Here is a 14632-nt window from a genome sequence, read left to right as displayed (position 1 = left end):
CATCTTGTCTGGCCGTGCATGTTAGATGGTAAAGGGCAGATGAGGAATTATGATTCCCTAGCTGCCATCTCTCCCGCCCGTTGCTGTTGGCCTCTGAAAGAAGTGAAGGGGATGAGGAGGCGGCCGTTGATGGTGAGTCTCGCTCGAGCTGTCGTGATGGCTGTTGAGAAGGATGAGTTTGGGGACGTCTGCGGTCGAGCCTATACGGCCTAGCTGCATAAGCACTGTACCTCCCTTAGCACGTACCTACCCAGGGTGCGTATTTCCCAAAAATTGGACACACAATTACCAGAGTACCCAAGTATCCCGGTACAGTACCCGACAAGGCACATCTGGAAGGTATGGGCTCTATTTTCGCTTCAAGCTTCTGTTTACCTGCATAGGTTTTGTGTGTGTATATGAGAACAATCCTTTGTGCACTGTGGCACTCCGAATACCGTCATAGGCTAGGACACTGCAGACACTGCAGTCTGCCATTCTAAGGAAGAGTCACTTGGACTACTAGATGCCTAGGGAGGCAGTTGAAGAGGTGCGACTCCAGAGGCAGATGCACATAGATGCAGGACTGACCACGAACGTAGGATACGTCTGCAGCAGCGTATCGATGCACCTTTTGACCTGCGCACTCAACATACTCGCAGTTGCTAAATCCCAGCGGAGAATTGAACGGGTCTCTCACAGCTGTCCGCATCATCGCAGCCTGGTTCGGGCAAAATCCATTATAACATGCAAGGGTTTTCACAGCCAACCGTCTACGAGGCGTCCAAGTGCTGCTTCAGCTACGGTCGTCTCTCTCACCTCGACCCTCAGCAGCTGCCGACAACATGGGAGGCCAGGGGCAAGCCGTGGTCATCGGTTCTTCTCGACGGACTCGTCAGCAAGGTACGTGTCTCTCCTCCTTCGCAGTGCACGTTCAACTTCCATCCTGACCAGCCGCGCAGGTCGACCTCACCATGCCCCAAGACCAATGGCAGGCAATACAAGGGCAGGTTCTAGGCCAAGGACCAGCACCAGAGTTCTGTCGCGTCACCATGACCTTGCTCCAGATCCTGCAAGGAGATTTCTTCACCGAGTACATCAAGATAGGCGATATCGTCATGCTGTCCCGCGGCCGCACTGACCTGGACAACGTCTTCACCCTCAAGGACGGCCGGCTCACCATGTTTCTTGACAAGGAGACGTACGAGCGCGCCGGCTTGGTCGGCAAGCCCCACGGCGCAAGGGTAACAGGGGTCTGAGGCCGCGCTGGGTGGTCGAATTCGACCTCCGAAGCCCATCGATGCTGTACGGGAGGCCCGGCTTTGACAGGCTCGTGTACGCCTGCAAGAGCACTCTTACGGAGCCACTGACTTGGCTATTCTGCAACCTGTCTAACAAGAGTGAGTCTTGGCTCTGCAAATTTGCTTGTCTGCCGTTGCTTCTACATGACACCCTCTTTAACACCACTCTCTAGCACCTAACCCCGACCCCATGGAAGCCTTCCAGCCGATCAAATGCACGTCGTCGCCTCAGACCACTGAGCATCCCGACATTGCCGTGCCGCCTCTCGCACCACCTCCAAGCATCATCGCGGGCATCGGAGATGAGGACCTGCCCGAGTTCGCAAGCGGAATCTATGAATGGCTGTCGCTCCTGCGCCTCCAAAGTCCACGCGTGTCATCAGCGGACTCGGTCGACCCCTATTTGAGTCGGTATCAGCCGCCCGGAGAGCCTGGCCAAGGGCCTGTTGTGAGGCTATGTAGCGTCGTCTGGGAGGGTCTTCTGCCGCCCTGCTTCGCCCGCAAGCTACTTGTCGAGGCGATCCTCGCGCTGCCCTCGCACTCATGGTTCTCTATGGCGGTTTCGGCATTTCCCAAGGGCTTCTCGGGGGACACAGCCGAGTCCACATTTCTTCGACCTCCAGGTTCCCCAAGCGAATACCTGCTGTGGGATATCAGAAACCACATGTAGCCGGCCAAAAGCGTCCTTCAGCCCTGCCTGGGCCGCACATTCCTCTCCTGCGCCAATTCCTCCCCGGCAACAGCTTCCTCTACCAGCTGTCGGAGTGCCGCCTGCCCGGCTTCTGTGTCTAAGTCCTCCCTGGCTGCCAGCTCCTCGATGCGCCTCCTGAATTCAGGGTCCGGGGAGGCACCAGCAGCCTCATCCTCGTTATTTGTTCCAAAATTGACTGAGAGACCCTGAGGAACCGGTGGGAGGCTTCCGTTGAGGCCGGCCCCATTGACGGCAGCTTGCGCCGTGCCGGCCGTGCCTGCCGCAGCACCCTCCCTGCTAGCAAGATACTCAGCGACCGCGGGAAAGTCGCCGTCCTGTTGGATTTTTTCGCGTGCGGTCAGCCCTTCGTCCCCGGCCAGTGCTGTGTCTATACCGAGCTCCTCGACCAGAAGTCTAGCGGCTTCGACAGTCTCGACGACGAACAGTGCGGTCTCGGAGTCCTCGTCTCGCAGGTTGACAGGCACTCTGAACTCGTTGACGAGGGCGCGCAGGAGATCGAGGTGGTTGTAGCTAGCTGCGGCATGGAGCAGGGAGTAGCCGTGGTCGTCCTGCTGGGAGGCGAGGCTTGGTGTGTCACGAAGAAGGGCCAGCAGCGTGGCCGGATTGTCTGCGGCTAGGAGGAAGGGGTTTGGAGGCATCTTAGGAGCCCCAGCGTTGGCAGCGAGCCAGTTTTCGGGGATTAGAGTAAGTAGGTCAAGGCTATGCGGTTGGGACGGGCAGCCACTCCGCTCGAGTCTCAGCCCTTTTGACCCCCGATTGTTGAACCTGCTAGGCCAAGTGGTGACTGTGAACGTGACGATGGGCGCGTGCCGAGGTGGGGTTATGGGCTCAAGCAGAAGCTCCAAGAAAGAATATAAAAAAACCGGGCCCAAATTGCCGTGGCGGGGTCTCACCTTTCTGCAAAACCTCCCTAAATGAATCTCCTGCAGTTCGACTTGCCCACTTTGATCTACACTACCAAGGTACTTGACGATCATCAACCAGACCTGGCCAGCCATGATCTGTGCCGGTTGCTTGCTGCCTGTCCTTGAATGCAGTCGGATTCCACAGGCTTTTGGGGCCGCGCATCGGACCCCGGCCTCTGCGCGCGAGCTAGCTACAATTTACCGGCATGGAACACGTCCCTACCGACGAGCCTGGCACCAGTCCACGCGGACAACTGTGACGACAGGCATCACGCATCCGCACGGCCGACGAAATCAATTTCCAGGCACCTCGCCCACTACCTAGGTAACTAGGTAGCTAGCTGGCTCACCTAGGTAGGCGATGGCGAGTTGAGAGCGCCGGAGATGAAGCAAGTGCTGCCGACCGCATGTTAGCTCTATGGACAATTTTGGACGCGGAGCCGTCCATCCGTCCACGGCCCCTGTAATCGACACGCCTGGTACGCCTCATGGATCCATCCGACTAGCCTCACGGCGCTCACCGTGGAGCGCGCAGGGTACAGGTGTAGAATATATATACTCTTGGAGACGCATGTCGACGCGGTGATGGCTTTCGTGCAGCCAGTGCAGCCAGTGCAGCCAGCGCCGTGCCAGCACCCACTTGACCCGATTCCATGGCCACTATGATGTTTCTGAGGTCTCTGCTACCTGCGGTCTGCACTGCTCTGGCGACGTCCGCAGTACAACTGTCGAACGCCAACACCAGTCTGACTCTTCTGTATCAGAATAACTTGAATTTCACACTATGTCTGTCGGGGACATGGTCGCTTCCGAGGGATTGGTGGTCGCGTCGGACTGACCAAATTTCTTAGGATGATATCAACCATGCTGGAGCGCTTCTGCTGGACCCGCTGCCCTACGACCAAGCACAGGCCGCTTGTGTCGCCATCAACGAGGATCTGCTTCCTTCCCAGCTCTCGGCTCAGAATACTACAGACCTCGGCCGCCAGCTGCGGTCTCAAGCCTACGCTGGCTATGTCCATGGCGGCAAGTACTGGGTCCAAAATGGTGTCCTGATCGCCACACCCGGCAGCGAGAATGTAGCGTTCCATGCGGCTTCTCACAACACCACCAACCAGTCTCTGCCCGTTCTTTGCACGCAGACGCAGCCGGGAAACGATGTCGGGGGATTCAGTCCCGCTCCCTCGACATCCATCGTCACTGTCGAGTCAGGCGATGCTTACCAGGGCTTTCGTAATAAGAAGGCGTTCTGGTTCGCCGGTATACGCTATGCTCAGTTTCCCGGCCGCTTCAGGTACACCGAGGTCTAACCCGGAAACGGCTCTGCCGTTGCTGCTCAACTGGCCGGGCCACAATGCCTGCAGTACGGCAGCGGTAGCGAGGACTGCTTCTTTCTCAATATCGAGACCCCCTTTATCCCAAGGGTAGGGTCGACAAAGAACCTCAGACCTGTCATCTTCTGGATTCATCGTGGAGGCTTCACTGGTCAGTGATCGATAGCATCCATGTGGTGCCGCCACTATCTGCTAACAAACCTGCAGGCGGCCAAGGGGCTGGCAACGGTGGTCAATTTGCGAGCCGCGAGGACGTCGTTACTGTCACCATCAACTACCGGCTCAGCACTTATGGATTTTTGGCTGTGCCTTGCTGACCAGATCACGGCTCTAGACTGGGTCATCGCGAATATCGAGAAATTCGGCGGAGATCCCAAGAGGATAACAATCGCTGGCCAATCCGCAGGCGCTGGTTCCGCGCGTGTCATGTTAGGATCCCCCAAGGCCATTGGGAAGTTCCAAGGAGCTGTAGCCATGTCTAATCTGGGTCTCGACTTCGCTCTCGGACTCGGAAGCGGATATGGGACTACTTATAGTTCTGTAAGAGCAATCCTCAAAGAACGCTTCCCCTTTGCGCTGTCCCAGGGCTGCCTTGATCCATTTAGGTGGTCTCTGCCCAGGTGACCAGCTGTATCTGTCTGAACACTTGCAGATGCTGGCATCTCCTTCTTTGCTTTGCTGTTGATTTCCTCTTACGGATCCAATGAAGCTGACATGTCACAGTATTATACCGTCAATGAATCATTCAGTGTGGCCGGCCAGAACATTTTCAACGAGGCAGGATGCAACCAGACTTCTCTGGCTGCCCAGGTCGCATGTCTTACTGCATACACAGGGGACTTAAGCTCACTGGTAGACGTCGCTCGATACCCTGTGCAGGACGGCGAGGTCATCAACACAGAGCAGCTCATTCTGACCTCCAGGAACGACAACACCGCCTGTGTGCCAATCATCTTCGGAGTGGCCGAGGACGATGGTGCCTCCGTCGGCAGCTACAGCAAGACGTGTACCACCGAAGCGGAATGTCTTGAGCAAAATCTGTACATTTCGCCGTATTATTCCCAGGACGTCATCGATTCGGACCTGTTTCCACTTTACGATACTGGCAACCTCACTGCCGATTCGGTGAATGTTTCTGTTCGCATAAATACTGGCCTTGTCTGGCGTTGTGCGGGCGAAGCGACCGTGTATGCTGGCGCTGAGTCTGGTGCTGTGCCTGCAGCGTACTTCTACGAGTCTGTAAGTTTTCTGCCTTCGTGCATCTATTATCTGGTGATACCATGAAGTTCTAGACGGGAAAGCTCACGTTGTCTGCAGGTTCGTGCATATCCTGAGGAGGCCTATAACCCTCTCGGACTGGATATCACTGGAGACATCACTCCAGAATATCCTCTCGGCAACCCAAACACTTTTTACTACAGGGTCCACTCATCCGGTATACCGAATTTCTTTGGTGCTTTACACAGGTTAGCCCCGAAATATCCTTGACCCCATGAAAAAAATGGCCAGGGCGTCCGGTCCACCACTACTTTGCAGCGAATGTGAACTGAGAGGATTTGAATGCTAACTGTGTGGGTCTTGGTCTAGCTACCGCGACGTCAACGACTTGCTCACTGTTCAGTTGACCAGCGGCCACTTTGGCAGCTTCATCCGCACCGGTCAGCCAAACCCGGACCTGGCTTACCTACAAGTCAGAGGCTACCAGAGCACGATAGATGCGATCCATGAGTCCGGGCCTTGGCCTGAAGTAAGCGAAAAGACGGGGCCTATCAAGTCATTCGACTACCCTTCGCTTACTACGAGTTTTGTCGACCAACCTCAGTGTCAATATCTCAATAGCAGTATCACTTATTACCTTGACGGTGGAATATAACCGAGGTAGATAGATAGCTGAAGTCCAAATAAAGAGACCAAGACTCGATTGTAGGGGACGGATCCCAGGATACCTCGCACTTGGTCATTCGGTCACCTGGATCTTGGGGGCGGGGGGGGGGGGGGAAGGAACTTGCAATCCAGTGCATGGTCACACCACAGCGGCTGCCAACCCGTTTCAGCCCGTTGTTTTCGGCATGCATCTGGACATCAAGGTGACTTAGATGTGATGCACAGCAGCTACAGAGCCTCTTGAGAATGACAGATGTGACGACCTATCAATGTCCCAGCTCGACCACCCACCATTTTTGATCGCCTCGGCCACTGCACAAGTCCGGCGACTCAGAAATAGCAAAGGCTCTGACTTGATAACTCGTGGTCAGAATGCGTCAGAGTAAGATAGCTGGAAAAGGTGCTTGGTCGTGTTTGTGGTACGTACGGGGTGTCGAGTCACAGCATGCTGTGACTGACTTGGGTTCCCCATAGTGACAGACTGAACGCAGTGTGCTGCTTCCCTGGGCGGGGTTCAATCCAAAGGTATAAATACCAGAGACGGAACAGTTTTCTGGTGTGTAATCCACGTTGACAGAGACTCCCACCTCCCGGGACAGTTTCGACACCCAGCAAAGGTACCACAACATGGATCAGACCAAAAGCGAACACCTTGACCAGCCTGCTGAACATAGTACAATAGCAGAAAGAAACCGCCTGAGACGTATTTCAACATTCAGAGCCATACTGGCCATTCTGCTTATCTGTGTGAGCGCGCCGAGAGTTACAGGCCAACAACACCACGCACGACTATGGCCCCCGGCCAACATCGAGCCTTGTCTGGTCCAGTGTCCAGCACAGCACATCCAGATGACAGGCAACAGGAGCTCCGGGACGGAGATGTACTGGGGGCCGCAGCCGATCCTCGACTTCATGTCCAACAGCAAATGGCAGACGTCTACGCCACTTTTGCGGCCCACGACTCTTGTTGTCGATGTGGCTGCCGCGTCGGGCATCACGACTCTTGTGACATCTGTAATGGCGGTGACAAGCCCCGCAAGGAGTGTAGAGACGCCGCTTTCGGTTTCAGCAACTTCCATGGCGATGAGTGGTACAGAGAGAACCCTTGGCTGCAACATTGTTGTTCAGGTTGTTGTAACTCTGGGCTGTGTTGCTCTCTTGGCACGTGAATGACCGACCAAACCCGATAGATCCACAGAGCGAAATCGTGTGTTCGGGATAGAATCGTAGCTACTTGAAAAGGTGGCACAGTGCTCATCTAGTCGGGCCACTACAGCCAAAAGTCAACATAGAAGCCGTCGTATGTAGGAGGTAGTCAGTAACGGAATCCCATCATGCTTCGATAAACGTCACCACAGCAGCCCAAAAGGTACGTGGACCCAAGTTAATTTCTTACATGTTTCCCGTCTGGTCCAAGGACGTGGCAGGGTACGCATGTGGTCATACCCATCACTTACCTAGCTACCTGGCAAGAGGGTGGAAGGGCTTTATCACACAGTACTTCCAGCTGTATTCGAGTAGCCTCCATTCTGCGCAGCTCTTCTTTGGCGAGAGCTTCTTTGTAGCCAGGCAACGCTTGATGGAAATCAACATACTTCTACAGTCACCTTTTTGCATGTTAGCCATTCAGACGTAGTGCCCATCTCCGGGCATGCAAACGCCGTTATCAACAAGGTCGCGCAGAGAAGCTGGGCTTGAATTGGCTGAGAGCTCAAACTTTCAGAAGGAAAATAAGACCACATTGAATCATACTAATTACAACGGTGCCTTGGTAGTGGTGATGGCGGTGATGGTGGTGGTGGTGATGATTGAAGAAGAGAAAACGAGAAGAGAGTCGAGGATGAGTATTCCAGCGCGAAGGCGGGATGTCCCTTTCTGGAGTTTCTGGCTTGAAGATAAGACAGAGGGAAAGGACTACAAGTTCATAGCACGGGAAACTGTTTCCGGGACTTGATGAAATACAATGGAAAGGACTACCCAAGAATGAGACATGAAAGAGTATGTAAGAGCTACCATCTACGAAGGAAAGTGTAAAGTCTTGATCATTTCGGACGCCCATAAGCACGGAATACTGTCAATTTAATGCGCGTGACCGGTGGCCATCTTCTATAGGATTCGTATCTACTATCAAAACCGTGAATATTATTTCCTAGGTGGCATGTGTGTTAGCTACGAGGCTACCACAGAACATATGTGTAGACAGGCAGCTAGTCTTCCATTTATGGGTACGTTGAAGATTCGGTCCCCTCAATCTAGCCTACCATGTGATTTGAATTGTGTGTCATGGGCCATTAACGTCGAAGCGAGCGATGCGTCGGCATATGAAATGCTCAAGTCGATTAACTAGTCTTATTATTTCAGGCCCGGCAGTGCATTATAGAGATCGCGTCATGTCATGCTTTGCTTTCCTCAAGAGGGGGTGGATCCAGAACAACAAGTGTGAAGACATGTGCGATTACCTTCAAATTCGGTCCCAAGGTCAGTTCCGTGGTAACAATGTAACCCGCCTTACAATCCTTTTGATATATTTAACAGTCCTGCTGCAGCTGGGGCCGAAGGCCCAGGGTCGCCTAACCTGCTTATGATTGATAGTGCCTTGCTTAGGGGTTGACCAGATTTCATGGAGGGATATGCTTCCTCATATGACCTCCCAGGCGCCAGCAACATGAATGTGATTTACATACCTAGGTAGGCAACGAGACCATGACGACAACACTTTGGACCGATTGCCTGTAAGGATAGCGACTGATAACGAACTGGTTTTGCATTTGCTGGTTGGAGTCCACGGTATTGAATCATGATTAGCTGACATCTAATCTAGATTAAAGCTCATCATAGCTCGCCAACAACATGATGTACTGGCGCAAAGAGGCCAGGACGGCAGCACCGGGAGGCTTCCCAACATTCAATCCTTGAGCTTCTACCCAACATATTGATGTAATGAATTGATATGGACTGAAAGCCTGCCTTTATTAACTCGGATGATTCAGTGACTCGAAGTTAGTTTACTTCCCGCTGACTGAGACTTGCCCGCAGATATGCTAATACTTGCTGGTGGTCTCGGTTATCAGGATCAGCCAAACTTTCCATCTCACTCAAAAATGTTGCCCGCCAATCCTCTCGTCGTTCATTCCAAGTGTTATGAATGTTGTGCTCCGTACGAATCTGCCGTAATGCAACTGGTCGGATTACAGCGGCCGAAAAACGCAAGTAGTGAATTGCATCCCCGTGAGACTCCAAAGACTCACGGATATTGAGAAATTCCCCGCTGAAAGTTAGCCCACGAGCGCCGTGCGTTTGCGCGACAGCTTTCCAAGCCTGAATTACGAGGCTTCGTACGGATAACTCCCATGTGCTTCTCCAGGTAACTGCTGCATTCGTCTGGCCTCGATTTGACTGATATTTGAAGAGACTCGCTGATGCCTCTCTTCCGTTCCAAATCTCCATAGTATTTAGTCGTGGCACTCTCTTCGCTGCTGCCGCCGCGTCTTTGAGCATTAGGTTGATATCAGTCAGGTCCGATTCGGGCACAAGTAGTTGTGAAGTCAGTACAAGTGATTGCAGGTTATTCCACTTCCAGAAAGACTTGCGAGAAGAGAAAAAAGTGGTCGGCCTCAATCATGAACGCGCCTGAAAAGTGCTCCAGCTTAAGGCTGATTTCCGCAGCCATTTGACTGATGGCACGAGTCAATGTTCGATCGCGTTCAGATCCAGAAATAGCATCCAGGTCCGTTTGAAAAGAGTTTCCGAATATGACCAGCTTTTGAATGTCCTTTGAAGTAAGAGATTCGAAGAAGCATTGAAAGTCTAATAATAAACCGAGGATTGGTGTTATTCACCAGTGAATGGTATAGCAACAAGTGGTACGGCAAAGCAAATGCTCACCTTCATCTAAGAACATCTGAGCATCGGGATCGGTGTCCATCCATGGCTCGTAGTATATTTCATGAAGTCTGGGTAGACGGGGGAGTATATGAGCGAGCGTGATCGGACTCCATTGTCGACGTGTTTGTTGGCGCAACAGTATACCCTTGACTGCTGGAACTAGTGGCAATCCCTGCCACCACCGAGCCTCTTGCTCTTCGCCGTCGAAGAGTGGATTCTCGTTGCCGATCACACCGAAGCACTTGGATAAAGGAGAAGATAGACGGCATATGCAGTCCTCATTGCCAACAATCCAGTCGTCCTCATAGTGGACAGCATTGGGCAGCAGTGCTTGCTCCATGTCTTGACTTCGACCACACTCATCTAAAGGGACATCGGGCCTCAAAGGTGAGTATTGCATCCAGTGCTCTGAGTCGCTAGGCGAGTATACACTGATATCAAGCAGTATTCCACTGTCTGGCCCCCATGCGCTAAGAGTCGAGAACAGGTTCCGAAACCCCGAAGCAAGAATGGCGACGTCGGCGCGTGATAACATCAGAGGGCTGCTCATTTCCGAGCCGCAATCATACTTCTCGAGTTCCAAACAGAACCATATGTAACCCACGAGATGCCGATTGCGGCGGGTCTTCGAAGGGAATCCGGTGAGGCATGATGGAGTCAGCCTGAGTCTTGCGAAGTTGTGCCGCTCGACAACAGTCTGCCACTCTCGTGACACCACGGCAAGGCGAGACAATTTGCGGCCGTCAGTGTGGAGTCAAAGGTCCAGGATCACGAGCCGGACCTCTGCGGGCAAGCTTCCCCAGAATATTATTGAAGACGACGATTCCATAGTTGGAAATGGGTACAGAAAAATGATGGTTGCACGGGTCGGAAGAAATTTGCGATGTCATAGACCTGTGCTTATTTGTATGTCTTTTTTTGCCCAAACTTTTGTTAGTACCGATGGCATAGCGGACTGTTCCAACTACGACCACACTAGGCGCGATGGTCGCGGGGGCCAAGTCAGGCGACGGCACTGTTGAGGACACTGTTGAGGGCACTGAGGGCACTCCAAGCTTTGACACCATCGCTAGTCAAGCCTTCGAGTTTGACCCCGTCACGCAGTGTGACCTATGCACAAAATTATGGTGTACAGTTATTGCAGGCATTCATCTGGTGACGTCAATGGAATGCCGCAAATATTGGAAACAAGTTCATTAGCACAAGGTGGAACTAGGCTACACGAGGCATCGTTAACAGGTTTACAACTCACGGAATTAGATAAGGGAGATCTCACCATGTATTTTGAGGTGGATATATTTGAAGCGAAATTTCATACACACAGTCATTCTTGATACTCATGCTACCAGCTTTTTCATGCAGTATAAAAATGTGTGTTCGTCGATAGAGGATTTTGCACCAGACCTCCACCCTGATCCCTAGTTGCTGACCAGCTTGGGAGCATGCGGTCGACCTACCCATTTACCCACCCATCTCTCTGCAAGCTGCGGGGGGCAGCCGAAGCCTAGAAACGGCAGCAGAACGGGATTTTGGTGTTTGTGTTGCCGAGTCAGAAACACGGATGTTAACAGCAACACCCGTACTTGTACAAATGATTAGTTCTGGAGCTGACAGCAACTCACAACCAATCTTTCGTGCCAGAGTGGTCAATATAAGCACCCCCGGCATCCGGGAATCCCAACAACCAGCCCACCAGCTACCTCGGCCCCACACCGAGATCCAAAGAGACTTCTTTCGTAGTATAGTGGTTAGTATGCAAGCTTGTCATCGCCCATCCAGGAAGCAGCAACGCTTGAGACCCGGGTTCAATTCCCGGCGAGAGAGAAGAATTTGCATCACATCCTTTTTTGGCCTTTTGTCATTTGCCCCCGGGGCTTTCCTCCCTTACAGACCTCACGGCGCCTCTCTCTCTCTCTCTCTCTCTCACTCACACAGATTGTATGTTGCTCAGAGGACGGGATGGACTGGGATGATGGGCGGGTGTTCCTGCTGCAGATGTCGTCGGGCCGGCGCGAAGGGATGGGCGGTGTGTTGCTCGCCGTCAACGAGGGGCGGATGCTGCGGGGGGGGGGTGTCGAGCAGTTAGTGGGTGACAAGACATGGGTGGTCTGGCGAGTGCACATGTCTGTTTGTCCTCGAGACCCACAAGCGACGCGTGACGGCCGACCGACTGCCCGTTGCGCACTGTTGGCCAGCAGCACCCATCAGTGCACGCATGTGCCTAACCGGACCAGACGCTGCAACAGGCAGGGCAGCGAGGACATGTCGCATGCATGGTTGTGCTTGTGTTGGTGGCCAAGATGGCGGTGATGTCGACGGTGGTGTGGATAGGCATCGATGGTGGTTGCATGTGGACAGGCTGGTGTCCCTCCTTGGGGCGGGTGGTCGGTCGTTCAGCCAGGATGCACGTGCCTGCTGAGACATGCAGCCTCTCCCAGGAGCTCAGAGTTCGGGTCCGCGGGCGGGCGCTGACAGGGTCGCAAGCCGAGGCAAAGCTGCCCTGCCACAGTACTGTGTTTCCCCATGGGCCCCATGGGGAATCCTCCCCCCCAGCCCAACCCACCGGCCATTCATGACATGCGGAGGGCATCTCACCCTGCCCTTTTCCCTCGTTTCTCGAGAACAGTTCCCTGATCACCGTCTTCTTGTTCTGTCTCCATCACTTGGGCGCATCTTGCACAACAACGTACGACTCCCGCCCTGAAACACGACAGCGGCAACATGGCCCCGCGCCACAGTCAAGAGCCCGTCATCGTTGTCGGGGCCGGTCTTGCCGGGCTCGTCGCTGCATTCGAGCTGACCCGCAATCATGTACCCGTTGTCATTGTCGACCAGGAGAACGAGGGAAATCTCGGTGGACAGGCCTTCTGGTCCCTCGGCGGCATCTTCTGTGTCGACTCGACAGAACAACGGAGGATGGGCATCAAGGATTCGCGCGACCTGGCAATGCGGGACTGGTTCAACTCGGCCCGCTTCGACCGTGATAAGGATGACTTCTGGCCCCGCCAGTGGGCCGAGGCCTTTGTCCACTTCGCCACCGACCACATGGAGAGCTACCTCAAAGCCAGGGGTATGGGCTTCCTCCCAAACGTCGGGTGGGCTGAGAGGGGTGATGGCACCGCTGGCGGCCATGGCAACTCGGTCCCCCGCTTCCACCTGACCTGGGGCACGGGGCCCGAGGTCGTGAGGGTCTTTGCTGAGCCTGTCAAGGCCAAGGCCAAGGAAGGCTTCGTCGACTTCAGGTTCCGCCACAGGGTCGACGAGCTCATCATCGACGACGCCACCGGCAGGGCAGTCGGCGTCAGGGGCAGCATCTTGGACCCAGATGATTCTCCTCGCGGGGTCAAGACAAACAGGAACGAGTCGGGCCCATTCGAGCTCTACGGCTCTGCCGTCGTCCTCTCTTCCGGGGGTATCGGAGGCAACGTCGACGCAGTCAAGGCCTCGTGGCCCAAGGACCGCCTTGGCCCAAAGGTCCCCGGAAACTTCGTGGTGGGAGTGCCTGCTCATGTCGACGGTCGCATCATTGGTATCGCCGAGACGGCCGGGGCCAACGTGGTCAACAGGGACAGGATGTGGCACTACACAGAGGGCCTCGCCAACTGGGATCCAATCTGGCCAAGCCACGGCATTCGCGTCCTGCCGGCACCCTCATCTCTTTGGCTTGACGCTACCGGCAAACGGCTGCCACCCTTCCTGTTCCCGGGAACCGACACGCTGGCCACACTCAAGTATATCTGCAGCACCGGTTACGACTACACCTGGTTCATCCTCACACAGTCCATAATCGCCAGGGAGTTTGCTCTGTCGGGTTCTGAGCAGAACCCGGACATCACCGGCAGTACGTTGCCCCACCCCTACCCTCTTTCCGTGATGCTTGGTTCCAGAAACCACCTGGCCCTCTCGAAGCCCCCTGCCGCGACCACAGTGCCATGTTTGCTAACGACAGGCTGAATAGAGTCTTGGTGGCAGCTTCTGACGCGAGTCTTTGGCAAGAAGGGCACAATCCCCGTCCAGAACTTTCAAAAACATGGTGTTGATTTCGTCGTCAAGGACAACTTGGAAGATCTCGTAGACGGCATGAACAAGCTTGCTGACGAGCGGGATGGGCCCCACCTTGACTACAGTCAGGTCAAGGACGTCGTCGAGACCCGCGACAGCCAATTCCATAACGCCTATTCAAAGGATGCACAGGCCATGCTCATTCACAACGCGAGGAACTACTGGCCCGACAGCAGAAGCCGTGTTGCGCCGCCGCATCGGTTATTGGATCCCAAGCATGGGCCACTAATTGCGGTACGAATGAACCTCCTCACACGCAAAACACTGGGGGGCTTGGAAACAAATCTTGCAAGCAACGTGATGAAGCCAAACGGTGAGCCCTTCCCGGGATTATACGCTGCCGGCGAAGCAGCCGGGTTCGGCGGTGGTGGAGTCCACGGCTATAACTCCCTCGAGGGCACATTCCTGGGCGGCTGTATCTTCTCCGGCAGAGCTGCAGGTATCGCTGTTGCCAAGGAGCTGAAGGGACAAGTGCTAAATGCTAAATTGTGACACCGCACACGCAACACTGCATTTTCGCATTCGGGTGATGTCTTCGGCTAATCACCAAGGCTTGTCCGGTGCCATGTT

At 54.3% G+C, this 14632-nt stretch overlaps 4 protein-coding genes and 1 non-coding gene across 5 annotated transcripts; 4 read left to right on the top strand and 1 right to left on the bottom strand.

Annotated features, from left to right (window-relative positions):
- Positions 1 to 726: 726 nt before the first annotated feature.
- On the top strand, positions 727 to 1732 carry INS49_005273 (uncharacterized protein; the record flags this gene model as incomplete). The annotated part of the gene is made up of 5 exons (XM_043166054.1): positions 727 to 882; positions 942 to 1180; positions 1240 to 1379; positions 1454 to 1645; positions 1689 to 1732. The coding sequence occupies 5 exons, from the start codon at positions 727 to 729 to the stop codon at positions 1730 to 1732; spliced, it is 771 nt and encodes a 256-aa protein (XP_043017313.1).
- Positions 1733 to 1967: 235 nt separating this feature from the next.
- On the bottom strand, positions 1968 to 2630 carry INS49_005272 (uncharacterized protein; the record flags this gene model as incomplete). The annotated part of the gene is made up of 1 exon (XM_043166053.1): positions 1968 to 2630. One exon carries the CDS (start codon positions 2628 to 2630, stop codon positions 1968 to 1970), a length of 663 nt encoding a protein of 220 aa, XP_043017312.1.
- Positions 2631 to 3681: 1051 nt separating this feature from the next.
- On the top strand, positions 3682 to 6327 carry INS49_005271 (uncharacterized protein; the record flags this gene model as incomplete). Its single annotated transcript, XM_043166052.1, has 9 exons — positions 3682 to 3699; positions 3749 to 4191; positions 4262 to 4271; positions 4326 to 4382; positions 4439 to 4771; positions 4955 to 5470; positions 5549 to 5697; positions 5819 to 5978; positions 6286 to 6327. 9 exons carry the CDS (start codon positions 3682 to 3684, stop codon positions 6325 to 6327), a joined length of 1728 nt encoding a protein of 575 aa, XP_043017311.1.
- Positions 6328 to 11730: 5403 nt separating this feature from the next.
- On the top strand, positions 11731 to 11824 carry INS49_005270. The gene has a single exon. It is a non-coding gene; the product is annotated as a tRNA-Asp (tRNA).
- An 897-nt stretch (positions 11825 to 12721) lies between these two features.
- INS49_005269 (uncharacterized protein) lies at positions 12722 to 14554 on the top strand (the record flags this gene model as incomplete). The annotated part of the gene is made up of 2 exons (XM_043166051.1): positions 12722 to 13841; positions 13959 to 14554. The coding sequence occupies 2 exons, from the start codon at positions 12722 to 12724 to the stop codon at positions 14552 to 14554; spliced, it is 1716 nt and encodes a 571-aa protein (XP_043017310.1).
- Between the last annotated feature and the right edge of the window lie 78 nt (positions 14555 to 14632).

Source organism: Diaporthe citri (assembly GCF_014595645.1).
Source record: "Diaporthe citri strain NFHF-8-4 chromosome Unknown scaffold_16, whole genome shotgun sequence".
Taxonomy (NCBI): domain Eukaryota; kingdom Fungi; phylum Ascomycota; class Sordariomycetes; order Diaporthales; family Diaporthaceae; genus Diaporthe; species Diaporthe citri.
The sequence above is the reverse complement of the archived record's forward strand: the minus strand, read 5'-3'. Positions and strand labels throughout refer to the sequence as shown.